This window comes from Liolophura sinensis, chromosome 12 (assembly GCF_032854445.1).
Source record: "Liolophura sinensis isolate JHLJ2023 chromosome 12, CUHK_Ljap_v2, whole genome shotgun sequence".
Classification (NCBI taxonomy): domain Eukaryota; kingdom Metazoa; phylum Mollusca; class Polyplacophora; order Chitonida; family Chitonidae; genus Liolophura; species Liolophura sinensis.
This window is the reverse complement of record NC_088306.1, coordinates 1,241,923-1,268,726: the sequence shown is the minus strand read 5'-3', so window position 1 is coordinate 1,268,726 and position 26,804 is coordinate 1,241,923. Positions and strand designations below refer to the sequence as shown.

Sequence of the window (26,804 nt, the reverse complement as noted above, 5' to 3'; positions counted from 1 at the left end):
GGAAGCTTATGTGGTCGTGTTGTGTGTTTATGTATGTATGCTTGAGGTCTTATGCTGACCTGAACAATTTTTTAGTCATATGACGACGAGGAGTCATAAGGTGTGTATACTTACATTGTATCTTCTTGTGTCATGGGGAGTGCATGCCGCCAAAGTGCTGCCACCACTGAAGCATCATGCCGTAGACACCAGACCTGACACCTCAACAAGTCACATTATACTGGGTTTCCTGGGTCTAATTTCTTAGTGCTGAGCACCAATCGAGGAAGCCACAAGTACTACTTTTTTTTATAAGCCTTTGGTATAACCCGACTCAGGTTCGATTCCGGTTCTCTCGATTTCGAGACGGACGCTCTAACCATTAGACCATTAGTTGTGTTTTTAGACTGAGCGTGTGCGAAAAGTGATTTTCATGGTAGTTATGGAAACCAATGAGGAATGAGACTGTGTCGCGCACTATATTTCTACAACCGGTGTTAATGGAAGCAATATTGGGCAACAATAACTATGTATATTGTAGCAACATTTGTACATAGGGAAGGTAATCAGGCAGATAAACAACAATGGCTATATGGTAGCAACATTTGCACATAGACAAGGTAATCAGACAGATAATCAACAATGACTATATGGTAGCAACATTTGTACATAGGGAAGGTAATCAGGCAGATAATCAACAGTGGCTATATGGTAGCAACATTTGTACATAGGGAAGGTAATCAGGCAGATAATCAACAGTGGCTATATGGTAGCAACATTTGTACATAGGGAAGGTAATCAGGCAGATAATCAACAGTGGCTATATGGTAGCAACATTTGTACATAGACAAGGTAATCAGGCAGATAATCAACAGTGGCTATATGGTAGCAACATTTTCACATAGACAAGGTAATCAGACAGATAATCAACAATGACTATATGGTAGCAACATTTGCACATAGACAAGGTAATCAGACAGATAATCAACAATGACTATATGGTAGCAACATTTGCACATAGAGAAGGTAATCAGACAGATAACCAACAGTGGCTATATGGTAGCAACATTTGCACATAGAGAAGGTAATCAGACAGATAATCAACAATGACCATATGGTAGCAACATTTGTACATAGAGAAGCTGTGGTGACATTCACGTGATAATCAAATTAGTCAAAATTAAACTCTACGACTAAACGTCTAACTAAACTAAAAAGTCTAAGAGCAGTAATTTGCAGTATTTGAATGGCGATTACGATACAGGACGAAGAAGTTACGGCAACTTGTGCCGACAGAACTGAGACGAACGTTGGGTGTTCTGATCCAAACACATGTTTGATAATCATTGAAAAAGGTTGGCAGCGCATAACCTGCCTGATTACAAAATGTGTGAAAGAAATACAGTATTCAGAGTTAATGGTATGGGATATTCCCCCTAGTCCAACAACCCGCCTGATAAACTTTATGTCTTAAAAAGAAAACGGCACTTTTTTTACTTATTATATAACGGTCAGGTTTGTGGAACACGAATCATTCAAAAGGTTCAGGAGAGGCCTTCTGAGAAAAGCTGCAGCTGAAGCAATGAGAGCTAGATTCGAACCTGCGACCCTTTAGTTATCAGGATCCTTCAGTAGTGGCTAGAACAATTCAACTGAGCAATCGAGTCAGGGCAGATGTGATAGAAGAAAATGTTTCATGAAATTAAAAATGTAGGACTAAGAGTTTTTGGTTAGCGTGCTAGTGCAACACACTGACTCCGGAGCCTCTCGCCAATGCGATCGCCGTGAAATTAAGTTCACCCCGAATAAGGGAAGGTCTGTCAGCAACCTGCGGACGGTTGCCGACGCTTAAGTGAAATATTCTCGGGTACGGCGCAAAATAGCACTCAAATAAATAAATGTAAATGTATTGCTGGCAGACTACCGTGCGGATGTCATGGGGAAAGTCTTCGTGTATAAAACATCGCTAATATGGTTAAAAGCTGAATAGCGTAGTTTAACTTTGATGAAATAACTGTATTGCTGTACAGTCTCAACCATCAGTTCACTGTTGTAGGTTTCACTTAAAGTTGGTTATCTCCTTCCACTGATCACCCGTGTCATATTCCCGGTTACACTACCTACAGTTTTTCTCCATCTCAGAAACCTGGTGGTGGAGGTATTCTATACGTGATTGATGACGTTAAGTCTGGCAAAGTAAGACAAGGCTTGTCACACCAAGTGGAAATATTCCCGGTTACACTACCTACAGTTTTTCTCGATCTCAGAAACCTGGTGGTGGAGGTATTCTATACGTGATTGATGACGTTAAGTCTGGCAAAGTAAGACAAGGCTTGTCACACCAAGTGGAAATATTCCCGGTTACACTACCTACAGTTTTTCTCGATCTCAGAAACCTGGTGGTGGAGGTATTCTATACGTGATTGATGACGTTAAGTCTGGCAAAGTAAGACAAGGCTTGTCACACGAAGTGGAAATATTCCCGATTACACTACCTACAGTTTTTCTCGATCTCAGAAACCTGCTGGTGGAGGTATTCTATACGTGATTGATGACGTTAAGTCTGGCAAAGTAAGACAAGGCTTGTCACACGAAGTGGAAATAAGTGATCCTGAATCCCTTTTCGCTCAAATTGTACATAATAACACAAAATATGTAACTGTCATAGTTTATGGCCCTCCTGGTAAAGATGTGAGCCAGTCCAAGGAACAGATGACATCTAAGCTGCAATATAATTCCACGAGGTACAAAATATATAATAGTTGGCGATTTTAATATTGACTTATTTAAGATGCCAAGTCATGCACCATCGAGCGAGTTCCTTAAAAACCTTAAATGTAATTACTTTTTCCCTCGCATAACAAAACCAACTCGTGCAAGTTTTCATCCAGCTACTCTTATAGACAATATATTTACCAATTTTCATGAAGATCATTACCTTTCTGGCTTAATAGTCACTGATATTACCGACCGTTTTCCTTTAATTTAATATTCACTTATCAGGTAAGAGATGCTTAACACTCCAAGTATGTAACATCTAGTTTCGCAGGATAACAAAACATGGAAAAGGTGAATTTAAACATTTAATAGCTGCTCTTAGATGGGAAAAGGTACAAAGCTAGTCATCACCTTCAGAAGCCCTAAATACATTTTCTAAAATTTTCGGTTGATTTATGATTCCTGCTTTCCACTCGTTTCATCCTCTCTACGAAGAAGACGAATAATTAAACCCTGTGTAACATTCGGAACCTTGACATCCATGCATCACAAATACAAACCTTACCGAGATCAGCTTGGTTCAGATGATATGAACCTTAAAAAGAATACAGAGATTACAGTAATAGATTGGACAAACTTCTCTCTCGCTGTCGTAAAGCGTATTTAGAGAGGAAGTTTAACCAAGCAAATCAAGACATCAAAGACCCCAGGAAAACTCTTAACCAAATTCTTTGGCGCCAAAAAAAAAAAAAAAAAAATTACCCTAGTCAATTACTCTTGACGCCAAGCAAAATTCTGATAGCACAGAAAAAGTAAGACATTTTAACACCTATCTTGATTCCATTGCTGACAATCCTAGACAAACGAGAAATGAGCGTATTATTCTCATCCTACCCAAGCAAGTTTTGAGTTCACGGCAGTTTATGAATCAAACGTGAAATCTACCATACTGGTCATCCTCCCCAGGCATCGACGATGTCAGCATGTCTGTGTTACAGCTTGTGTCAAACAAGAATGGCCCACAATTGCAACCTGTCTTCAATGCGGTCATTTTCCTGACTCACTGAAACATGCCAAAATTACACCAATTTTTAAAACCCTGCGATTTTGAGTAACAAGAAAATTATATCGGTCCTACCACCCTTCAACAAAACATTAGAGAGGTTAGCTGCCAAGAAAATAAGAGAACATCTCGATAAACATATCATTATATCATCGTCCCAGTATGGATTCACAGCATACGTCATTCCACCATACACATGCCGCCTGTTCACTTTTTGAAAGCCTATAGTCCATGCTAAGGAGGAAAAAAAAATCCAGCGTCGTTACATTTTTAGACAGCTGACAATGGTATTTTGTTGTTTCCGAAATTTATCGCATGACTGGTTTAAAAGTTATTTATCATACCGTAGTCAGAGTTTGTCAGCCTACCATCTACTTTCAAGCCCTTCCCTTGTCAAATACGGTGTCCCTCGGGGATCCATTATTGGCCCATTACTTTTTCCAATCTATATAAATAACTTAATTTGTTTTTCTGATCTTCTAAATGTCATATTATTTACAGATGGCACAAACATATAACTTACTGCTTATAATATAATCGACGCAATAAATAGAATGACCAATGAACTAAGTAATATTCAAGATTGATTATGTGCAAATCGTCTGTCATTGAATATAAAGAAATGATCAATGAGTATGATTTTCCTGGTATTATTCTAAATAACAAACTCTTTGGACATCACACGGAAATAAGATTAATAAAATGATATCCAGAAATATTGGTATTCTACATTATATCAAAAGTGTTGCCAATAAAAATACATTATTTATTGTGTACTATTTTTCTTGTTTAATCTTATGCTAACGCTTTATGTGGGAATACATTTCCTCGTCATTTTAAACCCCAAAACGAGCTGTCAGAGTGATAACTTTATCTCCAAGACTTTAACACACTGAATCTCTTTTTATGACACTGAAAATACTTAACATCTATACGCTAAACAATTTCTCTCAAGTCTTACTAGCTCATACGTTCATTCATCACCTTTAGAAACCTTCCGCGCTGACTTTCGTCGCCAATTTAGAAGGCAAAATGAGGCACACCTTTAAATCCACACATAAAAAAAAATTTATATTTAGTATATGTAAATGAACTGGTGAATAAAAAAAAGGTGAAAGTGACTACAGTGTACTCCTATGAAGTAGGGGATCATTTGACGTGAATCACAAACAACAATGTATTCAAATAAATGGAGAGCATATGCAAATTCAACAGAAAATCCCCTGCTGTTATATTTATAAGACACTAATGTTTCCGCACAACTGTAATTATATGTATATACGGTACATAAACGCAACATATAATTGTCGTCACGTGTTCCACGTTTTCAGTAAACACAGCTTCCTGGAGATTATAGTCCACACACGTGTCATTCAGGGGAATATATAACGGTTAATTTGAATGTACGGATATGTATATGTATGGGTATATATACCTATACATATATGCACACTTATACGTCTACTGTCATTCACTGAACTCCTGCAAGAGCTAGTCAGAACAGGTGCTCGTTCAGCTGAACTCAGTTTATACCTACTGATTGATTTGTTATTGGGAAAATGGCAATATTTAGGTGTTCAGCTCTGAGAGGTTGGGACAAGGACACATGCACTACTGGTTGGGCCGATATCATCAGTATAATGTAACATATGTTCCTTTAATGTTCCTGAACCATTCACTTCATATGTGAATGAAATATGAAGTGTATAAATATATTTTTGCAGTTATACCATTTAGTAGATTTAAATTTATCTGCTTACAACATTATTGGATTTTTGCAGCACATTATACATTAACCTATGAAATAATGGATTTATTTTATAATCTTGGGTATAATGCGGAATCGTTCATTCCATTATTGGGGGACACAACCTACGGGTTTTCCCTTCGTACGGGCGATTTTTGTGACTTTCTAAAATCCACCTATTGTGTCTGCGCTGGCGTATTTCACAGACGATTTTGTCCGACCTGAAATTCGCTTTCGGACATGTCGTTTTCTAGCGATTAAATACGCCGGCGAATTCACTCAGTCCACGTAATCTGTCCGCTCCAGCGAATTTCGGCGATCGAGTTGATCGAGCTGACCAATCAAACACCACGGAATTGTGTTGACCTCTGATATTTTGTTTGTGTCACATGGGTTACTACGTCATATGACATGACCTACTGAACACGATTATCGGGAAAATCCGCCTTGTGTGTCTGTAACTCTGCTGCCAACGAATATTGTCAGCGTATTTCGCGGGCGATTAAGTTCCTTCCCGGCTTAAAAGTTTTAATGTTACTGGGATTGGTGACATTGGAGTCCTCCAGACAAAAAGCCCGCAGTCAAAATACCCTAGGACAAAACGCCCACACATTACATCACAAATGGACAAAACACCCACAATCCATAATCAAGTCCACCCAAAAACTGTTTTGGAGAGATATATGATGAGATCTAACCTTGATAAATGAAGTAATGACGGAACAGAGTCATTATAGGTAAATTTAGTATCAATATTGACAATATTTTTTCTCTTTATTTCAGAGTATCTTTTTATTAAACCTGTGACAAAAACAGACCTTAATGTGACAGCTACTCCAGTTCAGCTGAACTTTGGATGTCTTTCTTTCATGAAAGAATTTGCCAGAATCATAAATTAATTAATCTTACATTATTTTTTTTTGATAATATCACTAAGCCTCTGATAATGTAAATATAGTGTAAAATTTAAAGAGAAAGAAAAACAGTTTCAAAGAAAGCAAGCAAATGTATTACTTTGTTGGAAATTTGTTCATAAGAAATATAAAAAAAAACGATACATGGTCATGAAATAAGGTATATATATTCAAGCTTTGCAGATGGAGGAGCTATAAACGTATGTCGTGGTCATTTCCATGGGGATTCTTGTGTTGTCTTCCATTCCGCTGCAACATCTAAACACTGTTTTTCAATTGTTGGTGCAAGTCTCTGGTGGCTTGCTGCACTCTTTTTGTCACGCCAGTTCCAATGGCATCATTGTTTGGTCAGTTCAGAGAGTTCAGAGAGAGTGCTACATGCACATCTGTAAATCTGACATATGTTCCAGAAGATTTCACTGTCCATCATAATTCTGATTTGCGTACTGCTCGATTTCCTGGTAGGCCACAGCCAGGCGTCAACTGTTAGGTAACTTGTTCTAAATTGTTCCGAAGACTGGCACTCAGGTGATTCAAATGTTGAACGACACTGGGTGAAATCTAACAGCAAAAAGAGACAAATGTAAGCAACACAAGTTACGTGAAAGTTTTGGTGACATGATTTTATAAATTTGATAGAAAATCCACTAATCTGGACATGATGTGTATCTCTAAAGCCATAACGTTCTACGCCCCAAGTACTATACACTGCCTTTGTTACACATTGTTGGGTTTATTAAATATTATGTGTACAAACACCATGGTGTTAATGTGTTCCAGGTGATAAATGCCAGAATTATTCAGATTTCTATAGTTTGGTTACAACAGTGGTAACTATGTTTTATGACTCATATTGTGTTCATCAATGTGGCTAATTTGTCAAGTTTGTATTTGTCGAATTGTTGTGTTATGTTTATGTAGTCCATGTAGGTCAACGACATATCGTGGTGACGAGGTGATGTGGTGTAACATCTCTGATGGTGCTTGTTAATGTCACGTTTCAGAGAATGTGTAGTTTTGAGCTTCACTGACCTTTGACCTTTCACAGGTAAAATTATGATAGGGGTTAAAATAGGTCAGCTCTGTGAAATTATAAAGTACGTGCTCATAAATGGGTTTTAGGACATTCCCCCGGAATTTTTACAAATGCACAGCACATGTGTACAACGTGTATTACTTATCTGTTCTATTCATTGTTAACAAGTACATTTTAGTTACCATGGTAACTGCTAGTTAATCAGTTTTAACAAGGTTGCATTGTAGCTATCTGAAGCAAAGAAAACTGGTATTCAATTCTTAGGTGATTTTTATCACACAGAAACAAATTTGAGTGGAATTTGAGCTCTCTGTTCATAATTATTTGAAAAAACTGAATTATTATGTATAAAATATTTGACCTTTCAACTCAGTCACATGATATTTATGCGGGTCATGTTCCTTGGGTCATCAGCGAAGAAAAGATATATTTGTTGGGCATGAGAAACAAGCAGGTAGTTTGGTTTTCTGTCCACCAGTATTTTTCTTAGCTTTGTACATGCCAATATGGTGTTTCTAGCTTCATTCCCGCATAAAATGACTGAATGTCAAGGGGTTGAGTGTTAATGTTTAACGTTGACATTCTTCAAAATGTTCACATTTCAACTCCATTAAAAGTCTTTGAAGTAATGCATATATAGAGCTGGTTAGTCAAAGCCTTAAAACTATGCCTCAGAGTTTTTAAAATTTAACACTTTTAATGGAGTTATAGTGCTGTTTTAATGTGTTTACCAACCAGCAGAGTTCAAACCCTTATAAGAGAGAAGGAATGTGAGCATAGAAAGGGAGAGGAAGCCAGCATGTATGAGCTGGACTTGAACTCAGAGCGACCACATTGATGTGAGGCTCCAGAGCCATTGTGCTGCACTTTCACGCTAACCAAAACGCCATGAAGGTCCAGCTAAGCGGTGAATAACACTATCGGGTTTCCACTGGCCTCCCACCCATATGACACACACTTTCAGTTTGCATCACGCGTGAAAACTTGAGGGTTATGCGTGTGGGTGTCGTCGTCAGTTACTTGGCGAGTTTAGGTCCGTTTACTCTGGTTTCCTCCACCCTGAAAACTTACTATACAGTCGTCTATTATCGTGAAATATTCAGAAGTACGGCGCTGGCTAAGCGCCACTTAAGTCCAGTATTACTTACGTACACATGGTGTGTCAACCTGCGGATGGTTGTGGGTTTACCCCAAACTGATGTGCCCGGTTTCCTTCCACCATAGTGCTGGCTGCCGTCGTATAAGTGAAATATTCTAGAATACGGCGTATGAAACACCGATCAAATAGATAATACGAATGATAACGCACATTCTTCAAACGCACTGTGAAAGGAATGAATGAATGATTATGGCTTAACGCCACATCGGCAATATTTCAGCCATACGGTGAATGTAAGAAGTTCCAGGCAATTTAACGCATCGGACGAGGATTTATTGGGGTGGGTTGACGGGGTAGTACAATGACTGTCAACGCATGGGCCGTGAAACACGAATAACACATACGTAAGTTAATCGCATTAAGTACGCAAAAGCAATCACATGTCCGTGGAATGAATAAATGCTTATGGTTTTACTTCATATTTGACAATTTTTTAGTCATATGACGACGAGAAGTCATTAGGTGAGTGAACATATACGGTGTCTTTTTGTGACAGGGAGAGTCCATGACCCCATGCAAATGGCTGCCCCCACTTAAGTATCATGGCAAAGACACCAGACATGACACCCCAACCGACACCAGTCTTGTTTCCTTGCTCTAACCTCTTAGTGCCAAACGCCAAGCGAGGCAGCAACAAGTACCAATTTTAAAGTCTTTGGCATGACACTAACTATTAGGCCACCAAAGCGGTCACGTGTCCCTGGAAACAGCTGACAAGTTGATCCGTTAAGCCAACACATCTGAAGAGGGTTACAATGTGGTGGATGTCAATAGCGTTAACAACCACAGAACACAACAGACAGTTAGCTTCTGTTTTGTTACCAAATGATAACAATTTACCTGTTTTGTTACTAAATGATAACAATTTATTATGTACAAACATTTGTGTTTGGGTACATGATGAGATGTACAAATATAACAGATGGAAAATGAAAAATGACGCGGAATTGGCTACTGCACGTACAAACACGGGATTGGCTTACTCCCAGCAAAATGAAACAATGACACTGATATCTGGACTAAACCCAGGGCAAAACAAAAATCTGTAAAACATATCCTGATATTTTCTGTCAGCAGCCCGTTCTGAATGGTTTAAATCTCGAACACAGTATTGATATCAGAATTACAGCGGTAGCTCTGTCTCTCTAATATAGCAAATTAACCCACAAAATGGCATTGATATTGGGAAGGAACTACTGACACCCGGATTATAAGATAGGTGTACACAATATACAAGCAGCAATTAAAGCCAAAACTTGGTATTGGTACCGCTGTCTTGGCGAAGATCGCGCAGATATTTTATCCATATGCGTAAAAAAATCTCTGAAAGAATGTTCTAAAATAATCCTTCCTTCTGGTGAACATAAGGAAATATGCCATGTGACATCAGAGTTCCTAAACACTGTCAGTCAGGCCAGTATTAAAGGAGTAAGGCCCACCACAGAATTCAAACACTTCAATGTCTTTAACACTCTTTAACATCTAAAAAGATAAATTTTAGGCATCGTTTTCAGTGGCCTGTCTGATGAACCTTACTACACATTTGAGCTCAATTTTACTTGATCCTAAGCACTGTTTCTGTCAAATCCTACTTCTTCTACTCAATAACCGCATCAAACCCCAAAACTGCACTGTGTATACAGCCTTTTCACACCATTTAATACGTTCTATCATTTCATGTATAAATATTAAATATCAAACTAAACCTCTTACAGAATGTGCAATAACAGGTCCACTAAGCCGTTCCATACCATAGTCATAATTTAAATCTCCGTTAAAGACGGATATTATTTTACAATAAATTAATGAAACCCAAATAGAGAGTGTTTCCTTGTTATAAAGTAAGAGATCAGTCGAATTTTGGGAAACCAGTCAAAGAATTTGTGTTGTCTGCAAAATTAGTGTTGTGATTCGTTTACGGTCACAAGGCATCTGATTTCTTTTCACACAACACTATTACATGTTTGCAAATCAAGTCTAAAATTAGTGTTGAAAAATATTTTCAAAATGACGAAAGTCTAAACTGATTTTTTGGACTTTTTAGCTGGTATAAATTTCTTTTCACGCAGCACTATTACATGCTTGAAAATCAACATTCTGAATTTCAGAATTTAGCATTCAAAAATATTTCAAACTGACGAAAGACTAAATTGATTTTTAGAATTTTTTTAGCTCGTATAAAGTTTCACTATTTCCATTTACTCACAAAAAACGGTGTCTGAGACTCAAGTCTTGGGTTATAAAAAAATGGCTTATTCATTAATAGCAGGATAAAGATCATGCGCTAACATTATCATAAAATGAGTTACAGCATAGAGAGTAAAATCAGAGCAGTGATAACTAAACTCTCCGGAAAGAAAATATCAGGCCATCTGAACTTCTAAACGTGTCTTTAAATTATTTATCGGCCAATCATAAATATCACTTCTTGATGAGTGCTTATCCTACAGTTCGAAATTCAATGTTTTTGAGCAAAATAGAAGACCAGCAAACCCATATCCCCTTCCATGAACAACAGGACTTAATGTGCAAAACAGATCGGCCTAAATATGATCCAAACATGTTACAGTATCTGAAATTCTTCAAAGTTTTATTTTATACTTACTGTATTATACATTATTGACGTCTTCGTTTTGCTGAGATTCAGCGTCTGCTTTTCCCTGAAACTCTACAAAGATCTCTGCAACAATTCTTGAGCCACGAATCCTACAAACTATCAATTCTCAACAATTCTGTTTTCTGTAGACCAGTGATTTACCGTATTTCACCGAAGTTAAGCCTTTCTCAAGCGAGGCGTTTTCCTCAATTCTGATTGGTTCATCCACCTTTTACAGCCACTTAACAGTTTTTTGTGAGGCTTGATTAATTTCTTATCAGAACAAAATTAGTGTTGTTATCAAAAGTATTGTATGAAACACATTATGTGCTCATGGCAGTGTATATTAACATACCAAACTCTAAGTGAAATACAGTTCACTGGAATGGTGGCCTTGCTGAGGAGAAGCAGGTGAATTTACTACAAATTCTAACATGCCTTTATCTCAATGTTGGGTACAATGTAATGAGGTCAACAACATGAATTAGTACAAAAACTTTGTTCCAAGCAATGCAAATCTGCTGAGGGAGTTTTTCTTCTTCTAAGTTTCTTTCCAGGTTAAACCGAGTAACAAAGAATGACTCAATCAAAACGAACAACCCTATCAAAAATGTCCATAGTGCTTGGATTCATCTCTGTATTAAAAAAACAAAACAAAAAAGGGACGTTAAAAAAAAAAAAAACCTTCAGGCATTATGGAACAGCCTTTCATTAACTGAAGATAAAAATGTTTGCTAACACAAAATAAATAAACAAATAAACTAACCTTATGTCCTATTCCAGAAATTCAGTTAACCCTAATTATCAGCTTATACAGAACTATCTCATTATATGCTGTCTATAAACATTTTTAATCACAGTCAGGGCGGATCTTTGATGGCTGCTTCTCAAAGAGTGCGTAAAATCACCCCTTCCCATGATGCCACACAGTGATGTCCTACATGCGACTGACGTTACATTACAATGCCGTTGAGAAACAGACCCCAGGGTCCTCTTTCAAAAAACTTTGTTACTTACGTTTCTCTAGCCCTTTCCGTAAATGACTCACATATTACAGCCTCACATGGTGTCATGATTTTTGAGGAAAGTTACAAAAACTGATTCGCAATGTTTTGTGAAAGTGGGTTGGGTTCTCTTTACCTATTTGTGAGAAAAGGGCTCTAGATTAAACAAAACCATGACAAATAAACTCATAATGTGACAGACTTTATAAAATATGTATTTAATGTGTCCTTAATTAAAGTTAAACTTAAATTGGAATCCCCCACCCCCAGCGCCAAATGGATTAAATCCCTGTTGCCAGAAAGGTCCCCCTTGGCCCCCTTGTTGCTGTTCGGGGTCTAAGGGGTCTTCACCATTGTCAAACTTCTGACGTTTTTCTGAAAACGTAAAACAAGATGACAATGATGAGCAAGAGGCCTGAAACTTACGCCACATAAATGATTCAATGCAGACTGGTTGATTTTAATCAATTTCTGACACTAACTAATATAGTTTTCAGTCAAAATATATGCCTTAATAAAACTGGATGAAAAATGTATTTCAGAGGCAAAAGAAGTTCACAAAATGTTCCCTCTGGTGCTGAAAGTTACGTTATTTCTGTCGTATATCATCCTACCTCCAAACAAACCTTAAAACATCTTTCTAAGAAGAGCAGAACTCTCCGGATCAGGCAAAAAAAGTCGCCAGTCAACGTTGAAATTTTAGGACAAATGTAGTAAAGAACATAAAGGAAAATAATCTTTAAGAGTTCAAACTAAAATTTTTATTTCCCCCTTTTAGCTTTTAAGGATAAATTTTCATTTTACATAAAAATCTCCACCTAGAATGTACAAACATTGCTTGCCACAAATGAATTGCTAATTTCCACACCATGAATGAAGAAATGTTGTTTGCAACATAATGCTAAATGAATTTCTATTTTGAATAAAGTTCTACCCCAGGAATGAACAAAGGCGGATCGCTCCAAACTCACCTGGATCTGTTAGGACTTCTTTTGCGGATGCTATATCTATGAACATCTTCTCCGCTTTTTTCTTATCATCACCTTCAAACTTGTCAGGATGCCACTGTACTGCTAATTTTCTATATGCTTTAATAATTTCTTTTTTCCTAGCATTTCTGTAACCAAAAAAAAAACAGGATATTCTTGATAAATATATAAAGGTAAAATAGAACAAGACCCAGACCTTCCACATTCTGTTAAAGGGAAAGAAAAATTCTAATTAAACAGAAACAAACACCAGTAGAAGTGTATAATTATTTGTACATATAAAAGCAAAACAAGCTTTCATATCAAGGATTATCAGATCTTTTACAAGCACTGTGTCAATTACAAGCCATGTACCATGCAATTCCTTTGTTTTTCTCTCTCTTTCTAATACTTGTACGCACCCCGAGGTATAATCCTGTACCCTTGAATTGTATAAACCAAGTATTTGCAATATGAGTAAATTTGGAAAAACCTCGAAAAAAAAAAAGCATGAACAAATTTATATTTGATTGTGACTTACCTTTTGACACCTAATATTTTATAATAGTCTCTTTTTAAAGACTGTTTGAGCAGCTTCTGTGCCTTTTTTAAACCTTCGTGTACCTTCCGGGACTCCCCGTCTATTCCCTGAGCTTTTTGGTAATCATTAACACCTGAGGAAACAACCATGCACAAAATGCTCCAATCACAGCTCTACTATGACATTATATATACACAAATATGATCTTTTAGTGTCCACCATTAAAACGTTATATTGCTTAGCTAAGTAACACAGCACACAGGAACAAGAAATTTCTGTTTCTCACATAACACCATCAAAAAGTCAGGCTTCGTTAAGACACAACAGGCATCACATTTATCCCAAATGCAAAGCAAGACGATGGATTTTTCCTCTTGTTTCACGGAAACAAAGAAAATTTACCTGTACATACAGTTTTTAAAACCATGAGCTGTCAATGGTTTATTTTAACTCTCACAAGGGGAGACAACTGGCCATAATCTGTGGATCGAGGGAGGGACATCTGTGGACCAAGGGGGAGATAACTCACCTTGTTCATACTGCTCATCAGCTATAAATGCCTCGGCCCTATCACAGAGGGCATCTACATTGTCTGGATCCATATGTAGCACTTCGTTACAGGCGTTCACAGCGTCACGTACATGTCCAATCTGAGAAAGGAGAACGGAGACTGGGGATAAACACATACAAACATGTATGGTCTTCATTTACAGAATGTTTATAATAAAGTTCAAGTTCAGTCGGCTTCCCTTAGTTTTTCCAAAAAAAAAAAACACATAAAAAAAAACATGTAAAGAAAGAGATGGTGTAATGATCATCTGATTGCAAGACAGTGATGATGCCACATTATTTTCTCAACCTTTTCACATATAAAACTTCAGAGCAACCTGTTTACTTTAATTTTTGGCACAAAAGTACATTTTTTGAGTTGGCAATTGTAGGGTTTTGCAAAACGTATAGTGTTATCGGCCTAGCATAAGGAGCTGTGTAAATCCATAACTGAATAGTGTGCTTTTGCTTGTCCTGGTATAAATGTGCTTTCAAAAGCACGCAAAGAAATGATAATTCTGTTGCCAACATTTTACCTTTTCTTGTAAGAAAGTGATCAAACTTCACAATAATTCCTCTGTGGCCCTATATTAAGGTGGATGAATCAATCAGAATAAAGAAAATATGTGTCACTTTAAAAAGTCTAAACTTTAGGTGAAATATCATTACCTGACACCATCAAGAAATGAAGACATACCTTAGATTGACAGTGGCATATATGTGACTTGGCTCGAAGAACATACGGGAACACTTCTGGCTCGGTTTTTAAAATTTGGTTGGCTTTGTCTATACACTCTTCGAATCTCTGTTCATTGGAGAGTTCTCTAGCAGACTGTAACTGTTTTACTAACTTCTTCACTTTTTTATAATGTGGAAAGCACTGCTTGTGGTCTGGGTCCAGTTTTAAACATTCACGAATTTCCCTGTAAGAACAAGCAAAAAAAATATTAAACCAAACAGTAATTATTCTTTCAGTTATTTGTTTGCCATTGCTGCAGATAATAAGGATCCACTTTTACGCTTGCTGTCAGGTTAATGGGTGGAGGAAACAGTCGGTCAGAAGCCAAAAATTCTGACACAACTCCCACCACTTCTGACATGTTACTCTGTTTTGTCCCAATAAGTCCCACATCTTAAATATATATTTACAACTCTTGAAACAAAGAAAAAAACAAAGATCTTCTTTCGAAAAGAGCTAATTTTTTATTTCAAAACTTGTCAGCAAGTTTCATTATTGCTCAATTTTTAGTTCAAAATTGAAACTTCTTTCTAAAGTGAAAGTTATTTTCAATTCTTCTATTATAAGGTGGGCATCTTATTTCAAAACATGGTTTCTACAGAGTATTATATTGGGCTTTCATAATGGGTCAATTCGCCTGACGTGACATCAATGACAACATATAGTGAAGATCTTTCTCCATGGTCTGACAAAGCATTGCGACAGCTTTGTAAAACACGCAACGGGGACTTACATCAAAGATTCGTCTGCCTCTCCTATGTCGTAGTGAAGTTTACTGACTTTGTAATAGGCTGCTGTGTTGTCGTTTCGTAGCTTTGTCGTTGACCTAACATCTCCGATAGCTTTAATGTATTCACCCATGGCGATGTAGCAATCTGCACGCAGTTCACGTAGTTCTGCATTCCAAGGACAAATCTGAGAACAAATCAGTGAAACGCCAATTAGACGTTTGATGAAAAGGGTTTCCATCCATGACGATGTTTTCCAGGACTATCCAGGACCCACTATCCTATGTTTTCCATGACTATCCAGGACCCACTATCCTATGTTTTCCAGGACCCAATATTCCCTGTTTTCCACGACTATCCAGGACCCACTATCCTATGTTTTCCATGACTATCCAGGACCCACTATCCTATGTTTTCCATGACTATCCTGGACCCACTATCCTATGTTTTCCAGGACTATCCAGGACCCACTATCCTATGTTTTCCAGGACTGTCCAGGACTGACTATCCTATGTTTTCCAGGACCCAATATTCCCTGTTTTCCATGACTATCCAAGACCCACTATCCTATGTTTTCCAGGACCCAATATTCCCTATTTTCCATGGCTATCCAGGGTCCACTATCCTATGTTTTCTGGGACTGTCCTGGACCCACTATCCTATGTTTTCTAGGACTGTCCAGGACCCACTATCCTATGTTTTCTAGGGCTTTTCCCACTATCCCCTGTTTTCCAGCAGATAAAGCAGCATTCAGTTTAAACACACAACATTATTTAGGTTGCTTATTTATCAGTCCAGTTCAAATATAATATATGATTTTAACACTGAGTTAAATGCTTTCAAGTTGTTATCACAAAATAAACCCTTTTTCAAGGGAAATGGAAAAACAATTCAAATGGACCAGTGGGAACCCTGGATTAAAGAAATGGGAGATTCTTTCTCTTCATATATCTAAAATTTTAATAGAATTATGCAGGAATAATGGAAATAAACCAGAATACATAAGGAAGAGAGTAGTTGCCATGTTTGCCAAGTTGCATTCTGGGAGACTTTTGCATGCCTTTAATACATGCAACTCCAGAAATTTGAATCATGAATATAAAGAACATCACACTCACTCTGTTGATCATTCATTTCCTTTCACCCTCTCGTTATTGTTTTGGTCTCCCCTACTTAGGGCTACACCCAATCCTGCATGACTTTCAAGATTTTCCCGGACGAAACTAAAGACGGTTACCTCCCTAAAGAGACTATAACTGCTAACTCGAAGTTGAAAAAATTGCCAACTTGGAGAAAGGGGAGTGATCTAGGATAAAGTGTGAGCACTATACCTGCCTTTCTGGTGCTCAGTTGTTTGCAATACAGAGTTTCACATGCACATGTGTGTTGGAGGGAATATAAAACAGAATGATTATCCCAGCAATCTCAGAAGCCCTTTAAGAACAATTTTCAGGAACAATTTTCTGGAACAATTTCATACAAAACCAAAAAATTCTTTGTAATTATTATCTCCTCTTTCCTAGGGTACCCACACTAGTCATGCCTAAACAAACTTCAAGGTCAGTTTGTATCAGACAATACACATCACATAAACATTAACCTCCACAAGTCTGGACAAAATACTGATTGCAGCCTCGTAGTCCCCACGGTCGTAATAGTAATGAGCCGTCTGTATCTCTTCTTTCATTGGACGAATTTCAGCCAGGTGACCTTTGACCTCAGCATTTTCAGGGTCCTTCTCAATCTAAAACAAAAATCAAAACAATGAGTCCCAAAGTACATGAGTGTACTTAGTCTGGATATCTAACGTGAAAACTTCTTGTACTAACCTGAATATTTTCAAATATACATTACTCATATTCTAGTCTTTATTTAATAAAGGGCTGACTGAGAATGACCAGGCTACACAAATAACACAGAGTTCTCAAGCCCCAACTACATGTAATTTCACAGCATAAATAAAGTTTTTGTGTGAAACCAAAATCTGACATGGCCACAGTTATTTGACTATTTCTCTTCAGCCATGACCGTCCTCCCAAACTTTCATACTATGCTACAAGCGATAATTGCATGTAGGTATTAATTATCGATTTCTTGCCCCAAATATATTTCTTGAAAATATACTTTCTTTTGTTGTAAACTTTGCGTAAAATACAATCTTGGTTAATGGAAAATGACAAAAGACACTAATGATCTTAATTATTCTCCGCAAAAATATACATGAACAAGGATCGCGAGAAACGAATAATTAATTATCAGTAGCTTAAACCAAGTCACTGGCACAGTGTATTGTTTAAAGAAGCCATTCCAATCAGGCGCCTCTCCACAAGCAACCGAGACCTAGGTTGATCAGTGTTCTCTTGCAGCACAGGGGTACTACTTTACCAGTGCTCAGCGTACAACACCACTGCCGTGCAAACCTCAACTTACCACAGTCTTGTAATCTTTCTCAGCCTCGTCAAGCTTTCCTTGCTTCAGTAACACATTTGCTCTCTGGATACGGGCCTGCAAAATGAAAGTCAAATCAAAGAAATCTGAGTCTGTAAAAACAAAAATCAAATTTCTACAAGGTTTGAAATGTTTTTAACCATAAATATTAACTCACGACTATATCCTTTTAAGGCTGATTAAATAGAGTCATTTATTTTATATTTACAGCAGAGCTTATTTTCTGATGGGAATCCAGGAATCCAATTTCCCCCAAAATTCCACAAATTAAAGAAACAACAACAACAAATTTTTTTACGTCATCAGTTAGATCTATAGCTGCCTAAAGAATGAAGTATTTATCTGTGATACTGCTTACTATTTATCATCTATTTGTATTGACTTGAGCACTAAAGATGACTTGGAAAATACAGGGATCTAAGTCGGACTCCCGTTGAGTTGAAGTTACGGGAATGCATGTGGGTTCTTAAAAAAAAATACATTAAAAGAAAAATGAACCCTTTTGAGCCCTTAAAAAACAAGGGAAAGGCCAAACACTCTGACCCCTGAAGTAGATAGTTGATAGGAGACCAGGCCCCCGGACTTACAGCTGTGAAGTCTGGTTTCAGTTCCACTACTTTGTCAAGGTCGGGCAGCGCAGAACGTGACTTCCCCAAGGCCAGAAACACTGTGGCACGCTTGAAATATGTCATGTAGTTTGATGGGTCTCCATCTGTCAGGGGAAACCACAGACAACCACAATTAAAACAGACACAAATTTTATTTATTTATTTAGTTGATTAGTGTTTAACGCAGTACTCAAGAATGTTTCACTTATATGACGGCAGCCAGCATTATGGTGGGAGGAAACCGGGCACAGCCCTGGGGAAACCCATGACCATCCGCAGGTTGCTCCCAGACCTTCTCACATACGGCCAGAGGAATAAATTTTAACTAACTGGATAATTTTCACTGATCAATTATTTGTATTTCTGTTTTTATTACATGTATATCACCTGTTTATATGAATTTACTACATGGTGAAAAATGTCAGATTTCATGGAAATCATATTTGGAAACTGCATGACCTAAAACCTTTCAGATGGAGCGACCTTTATTTACAGATACTGCGACTGGTGCCAATTCCACACAGCTATTTCTGACTTAGGTCAAAATTAAAATACAATTTGAAAACTATTTTTTTTAGTTTGGCGCTCAGTCAGGGCGATGTTAGTGGACACAAGCGTCATGTTTTAGCAGCCCTATTTGTCCTCGTCCTGCATGGGTGTAAGCTTTTGCCCAAGCTGGCTGAACCAATTTCAGCGAATTTACCAAACATAACAGGACCTTCTGACTGATACCAGACTCTTTGATTCAGATTTGGGAAGATATTTTTCATAATAAATCTGACTTTACTAAGGAAATATAATGCAAAATCACAATAATTTCTTCAAGCAATGACTCTCATGCTGCGATTTTCTTGCAAGTTCACCCTGACAACTTACTGCAGTATCCTGCCAAACATGTACACATTGTGACATGGCCTGCCATTCTCAGTTCCCTACTCATAGGTGTGTCGCCAAAAAATGTATCAGTTTTAAGACTTAAACTAACTGCAAAATAACATTTATTTCAATGATATCTGTCCATGAACTATAAGAAACCACACTGACAATCGAGAACTAACAGGTTTTTGGACATGACAGTCAATTATCATGTGCGCTAGTGATTGGTCAAGTTCATAAGGGCTTCTACAACATGGTTACTCGGAGCGAACTGTCCATCAGTGCCATACCCCCAATGCAGAATCTCATCTTCTCGGCTTTCAAAACTTCATAAAAGATTTCACATATTTTTCCGTGATAACTGTGTCCTATACCATTTTTTTCTATGTATATATAGTGGCAGACTTAATGTTCACTTAAAGACAAATAAATCAAAATTTCAAGCATCAGTACCACAAACTAAGCACTGTGACAAAGTCTTAAGTTTTGACTTAAGTCAAAAATGTCTTTGTGGAATCGGCTCTTAGAACTTTTGCTCTTATTCTTAAATAGCCCTAAATAAGTACCGTTCACAAAATACTACCCTCATATTGTAGGGTAATAACATTTTCAAACTTCTGAATCAGTTGTACAGATACATGTACAAGTCTGACACCCTATTTCTTCTAATTTCTCGGACACCTGGTCTGCTCATTTTAGCCAATACATATGTAATTCTAACAAGAATACTGAGTTTCCTTTTTCTCACATGGTTAGACCATCTAATGAACAACATACCCATATCTTTACTTTTCCAAAAGGCTTGTGAAGAAATGTAATATTCTACTAACAACACTGCTAATATCAGTCCCAAAAATTAAATTAGAATTTATTTGCCAAAAATCTCCAGTATAGCCTCAAATTGTAGGTATTTATTTCTCAGTTAGTCTGTGTACTATTAAACATATGACGTTACAGAAAAGCTTCCCAGCTTTCTTCTTGGGATGTAAACATGTTTTTAAACAATACACTTTTCCTAAGGCACCAGTCGTCAGTCTGGAAATTAGGTAGCCTGCAGTGGTGACATGAACAGTGATAACTGTCAAAACTAAGGAGGATAGGAGGTTGGGGTGTGGGGGTGAGACGATTGGAAGGGCGCTAAATTGGTCCCGGGGTTCCCGTTGATTCTATTGATGTCATCATTGCCGAAAACTTCTGACCATTGATGGAAAATATGCATGAACTACAGGGGTTATTAAGAGATCAACTATGGTTCAAAAATATGTTTCTTTTTTTCGTTTTTTTCATCCATAGGCATAACTTTCTCTATTTCAATTATTTAAACCGTAGTCTTTGTTTTGTTATTTTATTGTGTCCTTCTCCCCTAACATCTCCTCAGCTGTAAAGGTTTATTTATTTATTTGATTGGTGTTTTATGCCGTACTCAAGAATATTTCACTTATAAGACGGCGGTCAGCATTATGTGGTGTGGAAACCGGGCACAGCTCGGGGAAAACCCACGACCATCCGCAGGTTGCTGGAAGACCTTCCCACTTACGGCCGGAGAGGAAGCCAGCATGAGCTGGGCTTGAACTCACAGCGACCACATTGGTGAGAGACTCCTGGGTCATTACGCTGCGCTAGTGCGCTAACTAATTGAGCCAAGGAGGCCCCCAGCTGTAAAGGTGAACTCACCCACGGCAGCATGGTAGTGGCTGAGGGCATCTGCCAGCTGTCCTGCGGCTAACAGTTTCTTCCCCATCTCCAGATGCTGGGCCACCTCCTGTGCTGTTATACCCTCCACACCTGCAACACAACACAGGCATTGACCGCACAACTAAACAAGGGAATACTAAAACAGCAGCTCCTATCTACTTCTGTGGATTTTTAAGGTGTTGAGTTTTCTACAGTCTGTTAACGAGGCAACAGCTGATTCCTGGAAAACACTGTGCTTCACAGTAAGCCAAATCAGCATTTCAGGAATCTCGCGAGTTCACGCAGATTGAGACGAGACAGGGTGGGGACTCTCATGAACTAACATAGCTAAAAGGCGTAACTTTACGATAGCTGTTAACGGGATCATTGGGCCGACAGACCCGGTTAAGGGAGATATGTATTCCGTCTACCAAGTGCCGTAAAATGTTGCCCCTTTACCTGTGTTAGTTTTGTGAGAGCCACCACCATGTCTCTACCATATCTGAGTGAACTTGCTGGACTCCTGAAATGCCAACTTGCCTTAATAGCTTCCTTGATGATTGAGATGGCTGAAGTAGTATTTACCCGAATTTGGCTAATTAGTTATACAAATACCAGTACTTCAAGTTTACAATATACTGTTTGAAACGGTCTGTATTTTTACTTCACTGATTTATGTACAACAAAGTAGGTAGTTATACTTGTATGAATAAGGTGCCTTTCACAAACTTGAATTTATTTTGGGCTATTAACCTTTTTTCTTTGCATTCTTAAATTTCAATTTTACTCAACAACATTTCAAAACGAAAATACCGGTAGCTTGAAATATAGGTGTATCACCTGAAAGGAGTTTTACAATAAAGATTTAATGGCTGAGCAGATTTTAAAATGTTCAACTACACAGCAAATATCTTCCAAAGTGACAATCTGTCATATTTTCATAGACAGACTTATCATCTGCAATCGATCCTCACGGCACCATCAGCTGGTTAACATGGTGTTGTTGTTGTAAAGCAAATGACGTTTACCTGTGAAATGAATGTCCATGGTCAGAAAAAACACCGCCAAGGAACGCAACACGCCAATTATGCTAGCTACTTCGGCCATTCTCGGCTGCCCCTGAGTTTGGGGTTCCATCAGATCTCTTGTCACCATGAAAATCACCTGTTCTTCTGTCAGAGTTTGCTAATAAACAACACCAGGCATATCAAGCCATCTCCTAGATCGGCGAGTACCCGGGCATACTGGGAGTATGTGTGGGAATTTGATTGGCTGAGAAGAGCACATCCGGCGCGAGCTCTGACGTGTACAAGCCATGTGCCGAGTAGTAAAAAGAACGCACAATATTAAGACCGGCTGGGTACAGACAACTGGATGGCTTAATGTTTATGCATGTTATTCAAAACCCGCCCAAATATTTAATTAAAGGTTAGATTTTGTACGTGTAAGACCGTGATTGCTCATCTTTTAGAATAGGCCTATACCTGCAGTCTTATACATTTAGACCGAGTCATCTTATTAAAATATTTACAAATGCAACCAGCAACATCTGCACAGTTATAAGCCTGTTTCGGTTGGTTAATGTCATTTGTTTTAAACCATTTTACATAATAAACAGAGTGAAACACCAAGAGAAATGTCATTACAGCTATTAAAAAATCTAACATTTAATACGTATGCGTAAAAGCTATAGATAAAGAACCAACCTGCATATGTCTATGAAAACATATGCTACAATAATTACGTACCGTAGCCTCCATGTACGAGTATTCGCATATTTATGCATAACATATTTAGTCTACCTTATTGTTTATCGAAGTTGGAGCAATAATACATTTATTGTAAGTACACTATAGACCTATACCTATGTGGTATAAAGTTCTTTGGGTCCCCCCATGGGTGAGGTGGCGCAGCGTAATTAATGACCCAGCAGTCTCTCACCAATTCCTCTCCGGCCGTAAGTGGGAAGCTCTCTCAGCAACCTGCGGATGGTCGTGGGTTTCCCACGGGCTGTGCCCGGTTTCCACCCACCATAATGCTGGCGACCGTCGTATAAGTGAAATATTCTTGAATACGGCACAAAACACCAATCAAATAAATAAATGGGCGAGGTGGTGAGCAGGCACGCCAGTCAGTACCGCGCAATGACCCAGGAGCCTCTCAACAATGTGAGTTCAAGTCCAGCTCATGCTGGCTTCCTCTCCGGCCGTACGTGGTAAGGTCTTACGGCAACCTATGAATGATCGTGGGTTTCCCCGAGCTCTACCGTTACCTCCCACCAAAATGCTGGCCGCTTAAGTTCAATGTTCTTGAGTACGGCGTAAAACACCAATCAAATAAATAAATATGAGGGTTTTTCGGCACAGTATTGGTGTATGATAATTTTCTTTACATCTACTTTTATAATTGTAATGGTACGTAGTTCCCAGTTTTCTGTACCTTCCACGCCGATATCCGTGCACACATATAGGCCGACAGCCTAATTAGGCATAGGCCAGCAAAATATTTACTTATTATTAGATCGTCATGCAACACCTTGTACCCAAGTGAATTATATATATATGATTTTTGATGGCCCGAGGAAACCGGAGTGCCTGTAGTAAACCACCTCCCTTCGACAGGCAGTTGGCATACCTGTTAACTTTAGACGGCTTCTGAACAATGGAGAACTGGCATTTAGCCAAGTCAACGATTAACCTGATAGCAGATAGGCTTATGTATACATCGACAATCAATATTAATCCTTGACACAGGTGTTCCGTTCATTAAATTGTCATCTCATGTGACAAACTGTTGTTGTAAAAATGGTGGAATCGATTCAAAGAGCATAGCATCATTGCAGCTGTTAGACAAAATGGTAGAGGTCGTGCATAACATACATACCGAGCCATGAAATAGAAAATGTGTGGGTGTGTTTTTGATTAGTAACATGCATTTCCTGACAGTTTGGGCTAATTTGCATATTCTGTCCCCTTAGGTTTTTATTTTTTTTTTCTGTTTTATTCGCAGCCAAAGTGCTGTAAATGTATTTAAACGCCAATGAAATACATGTATACACACCAAGCTGTACCTCAGATATAATCCATGACGCTAACATGCAAAAAAACCCAGCTAAAATGAGAGGGCATGTGCGTCATTGGACGATATGGTACATCACAGTCAATGTGCAGTAAACCTGTATATAACACTATAGCTACACTGTACGTTCTTGTATGTGTACAGAAATATTTGTACACCTATGCTTGTTATATGTTCGTCAGGTATTAAAGGTACTTCTATGTGGCGTAAAATATAGTAAAACAAAAGATATTTTCTTTAGGTAAAAGGCAGATTTTTCTAAAAACAGCTGTTTAGGTAGGAGTTAGTACTTCGATCTGGCGTAAAATGCAGTAAAACAAAAGATATTTTGTTCAGGTAAAACGCAGATTTTTCTAAAAACAGCTGTTTATGTAGGAGTTAGCACACAAAAAAAGTTAAATTAGCATGGCATGTGTGTTTAGGAAAGCTCAATTTCCAATACAAGGTTCGATTCCACACACAGTTGGGTGTGACCAGTCAAAATTGAAAAACCCAAGCAATATAGGGCCTATATATACATTTCACAGTTTCATGGTAAAAGAAATTAAATCAAAATAACGTATAACACTACAATCTTGCTGTGCATCGCATTCCAAATTTGTATTGCTGTGGATGTTTAAAAAAAGGCGTTTAAGTCAAATTTCTAGTCTGGACCTGCGTGATAACTGGATTTGTGGAACCGATGCCAATTTACATAGACCTCGGCTCGATAGGCCTACAGTTCAAGTGTCGCTCTCGTTGTCTTTTGACCTCCATGCAGGGTCGCCGAGATGAGCTTCAATCAATATGCAGGTCTTCGGCGATCTCTGATTCTATTTCAGCTCTAAGTCACGAGCTTTGTCAATGCATGGCACTTGGCGAACTAGGCGTTTGCTTGTTTTCTTCTCCATCCATAAACATCGACGTTGTAGCGGCCAAACTTCCGGGGAATGATATTGACCCCTCAACATAGCCCCAGGTAAACTTAAAGAGACAGCTTGAAATAGTCATCCGGGCCTAACCCTAACCATATCATAAAATGAATAAGTATATTAATTACAAAAAATGTATCTCGGTATGATCTCATCGAAATTTAAAGGTATAATACCTCTTGAAAATCAATATTCATCTACATACATCCGGTAGGTGTGGTGTCCATATACAAGAATTTCTTTGTACACAGTCTCGGTCGAAGTGTTGCATGCATGGTTTCGTTCTCAAGGAAATAACCAAATTATACGTTTACAAGCATACACTCAGAATATTGGTATCGTTCACTTTCAAGCAACACCCAAATGACAGGTATATAGCCTTAATTTTGCCTGTTTCATGTTTTTTTTTTAAATGATATTTCTTATACCGGGTAATGTATAAACTAAAATGTGACTAATGCATGAAAATTAATTAAGTAAAACAGAGCTTGTAACGCATGCATTGATTAAGTGATCAGAAATTTGGTTTGGACAGATTTCAACCCGTAACCCAAGTATAATCCCATCAGGGTGGTTATACAGGGCCCGTGAACATGTATTGTTACGTTATTGTTTTGACAGGAGAATATCTCCACGTGGGTGGTCCGGAAACCTCTCTAGACTCGTTCATTGCCTGTCCTCTGAGCGTTGTCACGATAATGGAAAAGTACGAGTCAATGACGAATTATATCCCAGGGTTCAAGCGACAGGAGAATTCCATCATGGCGTCGGAAATTAAGGCAAACTGTTTACGTTGGTGACAGCATTTTGTAGCATCATTAGACGTTGACCAAGGATGCATACGTTGTAAAACCAAAGATTGGCAGGTGCTGGACTCGGTAAGATGTCTATTTGGTGCTAATTTGATTGATATTAGTGCCAATGAGCTAGGTTTCAGAGCATGTTTGAAATTGCAACAACAACCTAGGTTACCCGCTGAGGCGTATCCAATTCGGTAGTTCGCGGAAAAGACAAAGAGCACTATTTATCTGTTCGCCCACATGCTGGCTCATAAGGGTGATAATTAGATTGTCTGCAAATGACTGTTTTTAAATGCCTCAGTCTTATTTCCCTATTGATGTCTTTGATGAGGGAGATAAGATCCACTGAAGGTGGCGTTGACACACAATCATGTTCTGACATGTCAAATCAGCCGAAATTCTTACCGTTTACTCTCGCCCACAGATATGTAAAACGAAATTAAAACGTAAGCGAACAAGCCCCGGTTCGTGCATCTTCTTCTTAACAAATAGCAAGGTGCTGGTTTTATCCCTTACAAAATAAACGCCCAAGATCAGAAATAAGCCTACATGTGCAATGAAGGATATGTCATTGATGGTTGAGAAGAGGATCAGATAGATGACCAGTGAACACGCCGGGTGATTTTTAAGTTGATGTGTCGTGGAAAACCAATCATTTTAAGGTTAAT

The 26,804-nt window shown here is 38.2% G+C and overlaps 2 protein-coding genes across 2 annotated transcripts in view; one reads left to right on the top strand and one right to left on the bottom strand.

Annotated features, from left to right (window-relative positions):
• Nucleotides 1-9,313: 9,313 nt before the first annotated feature.
• LOC135479017 (dnaJ homolog subfamily C member 3-like) lies at nt 9,314-22,572 on the bottom strand. Its single transcript, XM_064758718.1, has 11 exons — nt 22,376-22,572; nt 21,348-21,458; nt 18,777-18,901; nt 18,172-18,246; nt 17,342-17,485; nt 15,747-15,928; nt 14,972-15,197; nt 14,255-14,375; nt 13,726-13,858; nt 13,188-13,333; nt 9,314-12,591 (listed from the first exon to the last, which is right to left on the bottom strand). The coding sequence occupies exons 1-11, from the start codon at nt 22,500-22,502 to the stop codon at nt 12,446-12,448; spliced, it is 1,536 nt and encodes a 511-aa protein (XP_064614788.1). The 5' UTR covers nt 22,503-22,572; the 3' UTR covers nt 9,314-12,445.
• A 3,510-nt stretch (nt 22,573-26,082) lies between these two features.
• LOC135479310 (cilium assembly protein DZIP1L-like) overlaps nt 26,083-26,804 on the top strand; it is a 36,401-nt gene continuing 35,679 nt past the window's right edge. Inside the window, 1 exon segment of the mRNA XM_064759133.1 lies at nt 26,083-26,214. The gene's annotated coding sequence lies outside the window, so the exon portion shown is untranslated.